Raw genomic sequence first — 11,872 nt, forward strand, 5'->3', positions numbered from 1 at the left:
ACACTTGCAGGATGTACATCCAGCTTTTTTTTTTTTCCTTTGTAGCAAATAAACAAATCACACATACGAGATAATCAATTGTGATTAATCCAAACAAGCAAAAACTCTCAGTTGGAGTCTGTGATCAGGAGGATCACAGCATATCAACAGTTTAGAAAATAGATAAATTTATATGCAGCCCTGTGCTAAAACTGCAGCAGCACCTATATACATGTATTGGGCAGACCCAATCATGCACTTTGTAGATAGGACAAGATTGGAAGGGTGGGGAGATGGGATTTTAATTCTGTGTGGTATTTAATGTGTCATGACCTGTGTTTCATCCACAGGCTCGAGTGTTGGCAACAATCGGCGTGACTCGTGGGCTCGGTGATCACGACCTCAAAGTTCATGACTCTAATATCTACATTAAACCATTTCTGTCCTGCTGTCCTGAGGTAAACTTCCTGACACAGCTGTACTTTCAGTAAATCTCATTTTGTCAACAGAGATTCATCAGAAAACTTTCTTAGACTAGAACCCTATAGCTTTTCCTCATTCTATCACCTGGAACTGAAATGGACTTGGGATTATATGTCATAAATGTACACAAAATAGTATTACACAATAATGAGCAATTTTGGCCGGAAGAATGGGCAGAAATATCATGATCCAGATGTGCAAAACTGATCGAGACATATCCAAGAAGACTTAACTGTAACCTACAAATGCCTGCTTTTTTTTAATTACACAATGTGGAAAAGGTTGATGGTAGTGAATACTTGTGCAAGGAACTGTAGCTTTTAAATCATTGTTTATCATGTAAGCAGTATTTTCCTGATTCTGTGACATGAATATTTATGAGTGAGTATGACTGGCAGTCCAGCTCAGCTTCATCTTTATCACTTATCACTTTACATCTGCCATCATGTTGAAGGAAGCTGTATCCCTCGAATGTTATTAATATTAAAGATGAACAGAAAGAGAGCTGGTATCATGCTACTCTTTTCTTTCAGGCCTGATTCTCAGTCGCAGTGGATTTTTATTTATTTTTTATTTTAATTTTTTTATTGGAAGTGGTGTCTCAGAGTCAGTCCTCATGGAAAGCTTATGTGCGAGAAAAGATTCATTGATGTAGTTTCACTGTAATAAAGCTGCCTTTGTCATGTATTGAATAGTGTAGCAGCCATTTCTGTAAATTATTGTTTTAATTTGTAAACCAGCTGTTCCGGCAGTGTCAGGACTGATGTTATAGTCACATTTGAGAAAGTGCAGATTAACACTTTTTTCATCAGATCTCATCTTGTGCAAATCTTGAGCTGATTGCAGCATGCCCTAAAACTGCTTTGGACGTCTCAGTCATAGACCGTCTCCTTTCCTCACATCCAAAATGAAAAGCTCTGTTTTGTGTCTTTCCCTGCCTGTTCGGATCTTCTGCAGTGCTTTCGAAACCGCTCTTTCTCTCGTTCACCGCAGACTCTCTGATGTTTCTTTCCGCTTCTTCCAGGCAAACTCCTTTGATTTTTAATTCATTACACTTGGAGTTCAGTTAGAGTTCATTTGGCGCGCTGCTATCTTCGTCTTAGCAATCCTTGCCCTAATTTTGCAGTTTCGTCATGTTTTTTTTTCCCTTCTTCTTCCTGCCAGCCTTTTTTTATCGAAACAGCCTATAGTTCTTGACTCCTGTCTGTTAATGAGGTGCTTTAAGCTCCAGACTTGTGCTTTTACACTTCGTAAACCATACTTCTGTTGAAAAGGCTACATGGGCAGCTGTTGGTGCATACTACACATGCTCAGTTTGGCTTCTGCCTTACAGCCTTTTCTACACAGCTGAAGAAATCCACTGCAGTAATGTAGAACTGTAGTAATGTAGCACCTTGTTTGTGCAGGTGAGAGTATATAACTTGACGCAGTATGAGCATGGCACTGATGACGTCCTGGTGATGGCCACCGATGGCCTATGGGACGTTCTCTCTAACGAGGAAGTGGCCGAGTACGTCACTTCTTTCCTCGCGAACTGTGACCCAGATGACTTGCACAGGTACAAAAAAAACCTGTGTTTGTGAATATAATTGGAAGAATGAGCTAATAAGATTATTGCACATTCTAAGTAATAAGTCACATAGGAATGTAAGGCGCACCACCCTGATTTCTGAGAAAAAAATTATGAATCATATTGTTGAACCGGTCACATTAATGTGACAGGCATTTTTATTCCACATTGTTGTAATTAACTGTATATAATATAATAACTACAGCATAACCTGGTGGTGGCTGCCTGCGTGTAGACATTTCACCTACATGCATGCTGAGAGACTAGATTTAATTTGGCTACATTTCATTGATTTCTGAATTGTTAAAATAGTGTACATTTAAAAGGAGAAACGCAACAAATCCTTTTGGAGAAGGTAGCTAGCTAATGTTAGGTAGTACTGAATGCAACTCTGGCACTAATGCAAATGATTGAACTAAAACGATTCATGCACCTTCAGGTTTTACTAGACTGTAAGCTGTGTGTTGAATTCCTTGGGTTTCCATTATCACAATAATCATTGAATTCTGTGAGAAGCAGGTAGTTATAGAGCTGCCAGGACATTTATATTGATATACTAAAAAATAATATTAAGTTTAAATACTATGTTAATTAAATATTAACGTATACCATGGCAGGCCAAAAACTGTCTTTGTCAGGACTTTGCGTCTTTAGTTTTGCACTGGAGCCGTGAGACTAACGTTGCTAACAAGAAGGTGACGCTTATAGCCTAAATAAAATTAGAAAGACATTAACATCCGTGGCAGTCTTTGGATGGCAAACATGTTTTGGTTGGTCTACTGCACTAGGAGTAAAGGGGAAAGTGTTTAAATGACATTTTTGGCAAAATTGTTCCTTTAGGTATTGAATGAATTCTGAAAAATGTCTGATGAAGTTGTACTATGTCCACAGGTACACCATGGCAGCACAGGATTTGGTGATGCGTGCTCGGGGCGTGCTCAGGGACCGTGGATGGCGCATAAAAGACGATCGCCTTGGCTCCGGAGATGACATTTCCGTTTACATCATTCCACTTATGTATGGTAACCGACAGCCATAGAGCAGGTGCTTCTCTATTGAACATTTCTGTCTCTCTCTCACGCACATACACACTTAAACAACTTTCCACACCCTGTGATACACAGTGTACAGTGTTCCTCTTTGTACTGGAAGGGAAAAAAAACATTTATACAGTTCCCATGACCCATCACTTAGCAGAACTGCTGGTCATGCGCTTCAAGACTAATCCACAGTTACAGCATGGTAATGAGTTGTCTTTTATGCCTATGACTAATTTCTTTCTTTCTTTTTCTTTTTTTTTTTGCTAGATGAAGGCAGGTTTTTTTTTTTTTAATGTATATCTTGTTATTCAGTAGGAAATATGGAGGTGTGTGAAAGTGCAAACATTTCCAAATTAGTCATTCTTTCCAATCATTCCTTAATGTTCATTGTTTTCATTCATATCCCAGAGTGCTCACTACATTTTGTAAATGTATTACAGTAATTAAGCAATATTGTAGGTATATTTTAATGACTGTATGTTGTAAAAAATAGATCATTGGAGTAGGTTGAAGTAAACTATATTCATTTTCAGCTTCAGAGCCGTCTCTCTCACACACATGCACTTATGTTACGATTATTCTGTGACTTGATTTGACATCGTGGCACTTTTAAGAATGGATCGTTTGATCATTGGAAAAGTCAGTTTATCTTTGGGAGATTCATTATTTACTTGTTCAACAATGGTAAATGCATAATATCTCAGGACGACATTGGTGCATATACTCTGTGTGTGTGTGTATATATATATATATATATATATATATATATATATATATATATATATATATATAATACTCAATACTGTCTACAAACAATGCATTCTCTGTATATTCTAGTTTTCAAGATTTTGAGTCATGGTATAGTCATAGGCAACAATTTACACATTTGTGAAGTACTCTCACTTGCCACTTTTTAAGGTAAACCTACCTTGTATCTACACTCAATGGCTAGTTTATCAGGTTAATTTACTATCAGTAAGTGTAGGTGTGTACTTACTGACTGTAGCCCATCTGTTGCTATGGACAATTTGCCAGCTCTTGTCTACTCCACCCACAGGACCACTGCAACATGTCACTCATGTGTCTAGTAAATGCACCTGATAAAATAGCCAGTAAGTGAAGCTACACAATGTATGTATTGTGTCTTATTATGAACTACTAACTTGGTGTATGTCTTAAATTTGAAATATATTACTCGTGTTTGCTATGTCACACTCCTTGAGGGTGTTCCATTGGGATAGTAGTGTATAAATAAACTAAGCATTTGACACACATTTCCAGCCAATCAGACTTTAGATGGATCTTAAACTGAACGCTAACTAGCTATGTGAGAGGGGCTTATTTAGCTAAAACAACTACACTGCAAAAAAAAAAAAAGTCATCTAGGCAAGTGTAAATAACTTGAAGATAGTTAAATATATCTAGTATTTCTTATAATAAGATTACAATAAACCCAGTACAACCCCTGGCAAAAATTATGGAATCACCACACTTGGAGGATGCATACCCGGATTTTTTAACTCATAACAAATAAACAAATCACATAGGACACAAAACATTCTTTGTTTCATAGCTGAATATTCTGGCTTCATGAAACATACCTCAAATAAATTAAATTGTTTTAATTAATGGCATATTTTTTTCCCCCCTCAATTAGAGGGAAAAAAATATGGAAACACTCAATGTTGAGGAGAAAATTATGGAATAATCAACAACAACAACAACAAAAAAATCATAATTATTACTTTGTTGCACCTCCTCTGACCTTTCTGTCAGCCTGAATTCTTTGAGGCATAGACTTCACAAAGAAAAACAATATTCTCCATCAAGCTGCTTCCAACTTTCTCGAATACCAGTTGATAGATCAGCTTTGCAGGATGGAGGCTTGTCATGGACCAATTTTTGTAATTTCCACCGTAATTTTAAATCAGATTGCGATCTGGATTGTTTGCTGGCCAGGTCACTGAGTTGATCTGCCTTTCCTGAAGAAAAGCTTTAACACTCTTTGCTCTGTGGCGAGATGCATCATCATCCTGAAAAATGACTTCATCATCACCAAACCTATTTTCTATCGATAGAATGAGAAAAGTGTCCAAAATTTCAGTGTACACCTGTGCATTGACTGTTGAAGTCTCCCCTGGACCTTTACCTGACATGCAAACCCATATCATAAATGAGTGGGGGAATTTGATTGTTTTCTTCAGGCAGTCATCTTTATATGTCTCATTAGCACGGCACCAGACAAAAGTTCCAGCATCATCTCCTTGGCCAACGCAAATTCGTGATTCATCACTGAATATCGCTTTCCTCCAATCATCCACACTCCATGACTGCTTCTCTTTAGCCCACTGTGATCTTGATTTCTTCTGTTTAGGTGTTAGTGCTGGTTTTTGTTTGGCTTTTCTATACGTAAATCCCATTTCATTCAACCCATTTCTTACAGTTCTGTCACAAACATTGATTCCTGTCTCCACCCATTTGTTTTTCATTTGTTTTGTTGTGCGTTTTCTATTTTCAAAGCATATTTCTTTGAGTTTCCTGTCCTGATGCTTTGACGTCTTCCTTGGTTAACCCATATGTTGTCCTTATATAACCTTCCTATTTTGTTTGTACTTGCACAGAATATTAGACACAGCTGACTGGGAACAACCAACATCTTTTGCCACATTCCGTGTTGGATTTCCTTCATGAAAGAGTTTTATATTCCTTTCCATTGTTTCAATTGACAACTGTCTTGTTGGGGCCATGTTTCCTTTCAAGAAGTCCAAGGTTAAGGTGTGTAAGCACTCTGATTTAACTGCATACTAATTTGCATTTTTAGACTTGTGCTCGTATTTGTTTTAGAAATGCAAATTACAGGGGGATTCCATAATTTTTTTCCTCAACATTGAGTGATTCCATAATTTTTTCCTTCTACTTGATCCATAAAAAAAAGACATTACTTAAAATAATTTCATTTAAATTGTTTGAGATATGTTTCACAAAACCAGAATGTTCAGCTATTAAACAAAAAATGTTTTGTGTACTATGTGATTTGTTTATTTGTTATGAATTAAAAAATCCCGGTGAACATCCACTAAGTGTGGTGATCCCATAATTTTTTGCCAGGGGTTATATAAGATCATAAATAAGAAGATAAGCCTATTTCTAAACATTATTACTCATTTCAAGCTTGTCATTTTCTTATTCTATTGGGAGATGATTGTGATTCTTTTTAGAAATAAATGCTTAAAATTAGTGACATTATCTGCTAATAGAACAAGACTCTTTCAAGCTTGAAATGAGCACAAATGCTTGAAATAGGTTTCATAATATTATACCTGGTTTATTGTAATCTTATAATAGGAAATACTAGATAAATTTGACTATATTTAAATCTTCTATATACAGTACCTTTCCACTTTGCTAAGATACTGTACATTTGAGAGGACTTAAGCACCGAAACCCATGCCTGTAATAATGCCTTGCATGGAAATTTATTTTGCAGTATTGTAAATACTTTCACATAGAGAATATGCTTTATATATACGAATTCAGTTGCAATTTCAGTTTATTGGAAAACTATATTAAAGATAGGCTCTTTATGTAAAGTGCTATGAGTGGTACATTTGCTAACTGTGGGCTGAACTGCATGTTTTGTATGTTTGGATAAAAATACACTTATGTTAATCATTTAGAAAACTATGCCACACCATGCCAACCCTACAAATAGAAAAAAAAACTGTTAAACTCAGGGGTTTTATGGGGTTAACGGTATGGAATGTATAAATGCAAAAACACAATTGTTAGGGCTGATTTTAAATTAGAAGCAGTAAAATGTTGTACCCCTTGTATGTGGTTCTTTATCTACAGCACAATCTTTTGTGGAGAAATATTTCAGCATGTGCGGGAAAGGAAGATGTCTCCAAAACAATGTGTATGCAATTGAAACATGGGTGTTTATATGACAGAGTTCCCAAGGATTGGTTTGCGTGAAGTGCCAAATTTCACATTAATGTACATTTATAAGTGAGTTTAAGAGTCCCTAATGTGTGAAGTAATATATTTTTTTTTGTATGAAAGAACTTCTCAAATTAAGTCTGTCCATGTATGTATTAACTGCTTCCAGACGTCTTGCTTCCTGACATTGCTTTCCCAAAAAGATATAAATTAGTTTTGCAGACAATCTGGGGTGGGTATTTATTTCTATGTTCGGTATCGAATCAGTATAGCTATAAAGAGTGTGATCTTGGGTAATTGTTACACTTGATTCTCCCATGTAAATATGAAATGTACATTTTGTAATGTTGATGAGGTGAAAGGATATTTTTAATGTTAGTGTATTTTATGTGAAATGAACATTTTCACCTCCATGTTGCTGTTTTTTGTTTCCAAAAATAAAAATGAAATGATTATGAAGACATTGCTTCTCTGTTTACACTCAACAACTGCTAACATTTTGTACATCTGAACTCTATAACCACCTTTGTTTAGAGCCGAGCTTCTGTAATAGTTCAGAATATATATATATATATATAAAAGCACACAGCAGAGAAACATTGTGTAGTGCTTTATTTGTTTCACATAGTCTTCCCTACTTCATCACATTCTGTACTGTTGATTCCTTGACACCTTGCCCACTACCCATGGAGGGAACAGTTTGAGTGTGCTAGTGGAAAATTCACTGCCTGCCGTCAGAGAGGTGGGAGATTTCCGAGGGTTGCTGCGGAGGCGCAGAATTCGGAGATCAGTGAGCCATCTGCTCAGGACATATACTATTTACTTCACCATCGCCTTAAACTCATGTGTAATCTCTTTATCCTCCATAATGCCATTCTTAGTAAGTCCCTTTAATTTTGCCATGCAGAGCATGCTTTATGACATTGCACCATCACTGTCTGGATATTTTTTAAGCGCTCCTCTCATCTTTTGACACTTACCAGCTTCACTCCAGTTTACACTGTACACACTCCAGTCTACGTTGATCAACATTCTTAAACATGTTTGCTTGATATGCTGATTAATCAAAAACCGTTCTTATATTGATGATAAATGAAGAATACTTTGAGACCTAGACACACTGCAGATTTTTTCGGCCTGACTAGGAAGATTGGATTTCACTTATTAAAGCAGGACAAATCTAGTTACAAGGTACATTTGGTCAAGTATCATATAACATACTTGCCTACATTTTGAGATACCAGTCATGGTTCTGCAAGACCAGTGTACCCAACACTGACTCAGTAACAGCACCGATTATGCACACAGTATATATCAGAGGACCCCATATGTGGATCTGTAGGCTAGATCATGTAGGCTATAGAAAGGTCAGGTCTTTTTCCACAAATAAAATGGGCATTCTCTTTACAAACAGAACTGGAGGCAATACAGTACTACTACAATGGTACCTGCCTGATTCATCCCGATGCTGAGTTTATACTTGGAGCCTTCTGTTTTGTTTATACCTAATCAGGGACTTGTCTTGTGATCATCCCAGGCTACCTTCACAAAAGGTCATCCTTTCAACAGTGCTGTTTATTGCTTATCTTCTTTTCACACACCTATATACTTTAATTAGCTATAATCTCAGATCTCAGGGAGTTTCCCCCTCCATTGACACTGTTGCTTCTGGCTTGTTCATTAATCTACAATCAGATTTCTGTAAAGCTGCTTTGTGACAAATGTCTATAGTTATATGTGCTATACAAATAAAATTGGAAATTGGATTAACCATGGCAATTCATTTGTGCCTACTTTAGGGTTAATTTAGATATTCTAAGCTACTTAAATAAGCAGAAACATCACAACCGACAACTTTCTAGTACATGTTAGCTAGTCACCATAACTGGATTAATCACTCAGGGAAAATGTACTTCAAGTTTGCTACTGAATTTTGCGTTACAAATGTAATATTTATGTATGGCGACATAGCTGACTTTTTTTTAATGTAACATTATTTTATAGTTCAATTTAACTTATTTACTTCAACTCATAACCGAGCTGGCATGCTAACTGCATGTAAAACGGCTAATAACGTATCGTAATCCTGGTAAGCAAATTGTGACTGAAACAGTGCCTGTTATTTATTTTTAAGAACAGATATTCAGTTAATGACGATGACGGTAGAAAAACTGATTACTAAAAAATGTCCCTGGTTAAGATCAATAAACCAATCAGAAAATGCACACAAAACTACACAAATGGGAAAAGCTCAAAAATAAGTGGACAGAAGAAATGGCCTCAGAACCTGGTACAGAGAAGACACTGGACACACACACGGATGTGGGATCACATTTATTTATTTAAAATAAAGCCCAGGTTTGAATTTGAGTTATAAAAACATAAATGACTGGTGTGTAAATCTTGTAAATCTGGTGTGTAGGTCTTGTAGATTATATGCGGTTCATCACCAGCTCTAGCAAGGCAGTGTTTTGCGCCGTCATCTCCATCAGCGGGCAGAGGAGCGACCCGACCAACAGCACAAAGCACTACCTCAGCCAGCACATGGTGCTCATCCTCATCTTCTCTCCAGCTTTACAGGACACACACACACAGAGAGAGAGAGAGAGAGAGAGAGAGAGAGAGAGAGAGAGAGAGAGAGAGAGAGAGAGAGAGAGAGAGAGAGAGAGAGAAAGAGAGAGCTTGGCTTCGTTTCGTTTTTACAATATGCATTTTCGAAACAGCCACTCGTTTCCTCATATGCAACAAAACCTGCTAGGGAATTGCCTCAGCAAAGGAACAGCGGCAAAGCGTTACATAAATGATGAATGAGCGAGCTGGAGAAATGAAACCCCGACCAAATCAACATCCAACGGCACCACTACCTCAGTGCGTGTATGGCGCCATTTGGGATTAAACCAGACGATAATCCATTGCTGTTAAATCAGGCAAATGGTACCGCGCGCGCACACACACACACGATGCTCTGCTCTAACTGGTGCGTTAAACCTATGCAGTGATTTACATGCAATTTACTTTTATTTTTTTCCCCACTTAAATGACACAACCCGAAAACAACGATTAACTAAAACATTCATCATAGTATTTATACTTACACGCAAAAAAAAAAAAATCCTCATTGGTCAAGTTTACATATAAGAAAGAAAATCACTCATGAGAAACAATTACAGACCTAATTACTGAAATGTGTGCACGTGGCTCGTGCATCCTGTTTCCCGCCCCCCCTTACAAAGAACACAATGGGGGGGGGAATTAACCCGTGCCTGATTTAATTTTAAAAACTCTTATTAAATATCCTATATCGTTAGGTTTAACGATAGCAAAAAAAACATAATCCTGTACGAAAGCGAGCACGCGTCCTCAATAACCGAAACGAAAAGAAAATGCCACCGCGGCATAAAATTCGCGGGACCGTCAGACAGCCGGAAAAGGGCAGGGCTAAGTCTGTCATTGGTTGGGCTTGTATAGAGGGCGGGGCCACGTTCGTCATTGGTTGGGATCTTCTAGAGGGTGGGATCAGGTATGTAATTGGTGAATTTTGTATAGAGGGCGGGGCTATGAATGTCATTGGAGGAGCCAAGGCCATAGTCCACGCCGTCATGAAAGGACGTTAAAATTTACACTGTCCGTTTCTACCACCAGATGGCGGCATTGGGGCATTTTCAAGTAAATTCAATTCAATTTGACTCATACGACTAGGAATTTAAACTTCAAAGCAAAAAATCTGAATTACAATGTTATTTTCGAAGTCAGGTTTGTAATTCTGAGCTGGAATTTAATTTAATAGTTTGCTAAATTAATCTAAAATCCAATACTGAAATTCGCACTTAATGATATGTGATTAAATCTTTAAAATATCTTTTTTTTAAAAAAGCATTGTCTATTCATTTTCAGAATAAATTATAGAAATAAAAAAATTTTTGAATATAGATGCTTTTTTAAACATCAACATTTTGTTACTTCATATTTAAAGGTTAATTGAATACAAATAAGTACAGACATATTTCAGTGCTATGAATTCAATGGTGTTTAAATGTAATTGTTAAGAATTCAATGCCTTTTATAACTCAGATTTTTAGGGATTTTTTTTCCATCCATGGTGTGCCAAAGCTCCGTCTATGCAGTACACACAAGTCACTATTTCGTTTCCTAAGTAGCACACTTTTAAAGAGAGTAGAAAGCCATTTGTGATTCAAAAGGAATGAACCCCTCTTTGGGAAACCCACAAATCATGGGCACATAAACATTAAAGAAAAGCAAGTGTCTTAATACGGTTTTATAACAGGCTAATCCAAATTTAGAAAATAGCAATACTGACCATTAGCACATTATAGACTATGCAGCTTTTAAGGCCCACCGGGTCCGTTTTATGTCACAGCTGGGGGTTCAACTGCAGGAACTGGGAGACTGGAAAGAGAGCACAACCCATCAAAAACAAGATTCTACATTTGACCTAGGAACAAGTCATTTTAACTCCAGTAACCTACTCTACCAACCACCCCACAGAAATGGATACTGTTTACAACTGTTTATGAGAGTACACCAAAACTGCAATAATTTTGGCTTATTTCAAAGTCTAAATAAATGTTTTAGGCTGTTGGAGTATTACCAAACAAACTAAAGGTCAAAAGGTTGTAAGGAATAAAATCGAGAGCTAGGAACAAAATTCAGCATACTCCATGTCCACCAATCACAAACAGGTTAAAATCAAAGAAACACCTTATGGAACAGCATGGTGAGGTAATTGTTTAAGGCAAAACATTTGTTTAATTTTGTAGAGATTAATACTCTACAAAAGTCCTCAATAAGAACATAGTGTTTGGTGTAAGAATATAGTGTATGAGAACATTTATATATTTAA

General features: G+C 36.9%; 1 protein-coding gene and 1 long non-coding RNA gene across 5 annotated transcripts in view; one reads left to right on the top strand and one right to left on the bottom strand.

Moving 5' to 3' along the window:
* The window catches only part of LOC108279434 (protein phosphatase 1H), a 33,519-nt gene extending 26,047 nt beyond the window's left edge, over positions 1-7,472 (top strand). Inside the window, exons 8-11 of one of the 4 annotated variants that reach the window (XM_053688298.1) lie at positions 330-437; positions 1,869-2,020; positions 2,924-3,076; positions 5,694-7,472. In XM_053688298.1, the coding sequence (XP_053544273.1) occupies positions 330-437; positions 1,869-2,020; positions 2,924-3,071 (408 nt within the window). In that variant the 3' untranslated portion in view covers positions 3,072-3,076; positions 5,694-7,472. Of the gene's footprint in view, positions 1-329; positions 438-1,868; positions 2,021-2,923 lie in introns of all 4 variants that reach the window. The other 3 variants (XR_008398388.1, XM_017493683.3, XM_047162262.2) reach the window with 3 other exon arrangements.
* A 1,858-nt stretch (positions 7,473-9,330) lies between these two features.
* Positions 9,331-10,802, bottom strand: LOC108279612 (uncharacterized). Its single transcript, XR_006984160.2, has 2 exons — positions 10,184-10,802; positions 9,331-9,583 (listed from the first exon to the last, which is right to left on the bottom strand). It is a non-coding gene; the product is annotated as an uncharacterized LOC108279612 (long non-coding RNA).
* Positions 10,803-11,872: the final 1,070 nt, after the last annotated feature.

Source organism: Ictalurus punctatus, chromosome 19 (genome assembly GCF_001660625.3).
Source record: "Ictalurus punctatus breed USDA103 chromosome 19, Coco_2.0, whole genome shotgun sequence".
Lineage (NCBI taxonomy): Eukaryota > Metazoa > Chordata > Actinopteri > Siluriformes > Ictaluridae > Ictalurus > Ictalurus punctatus.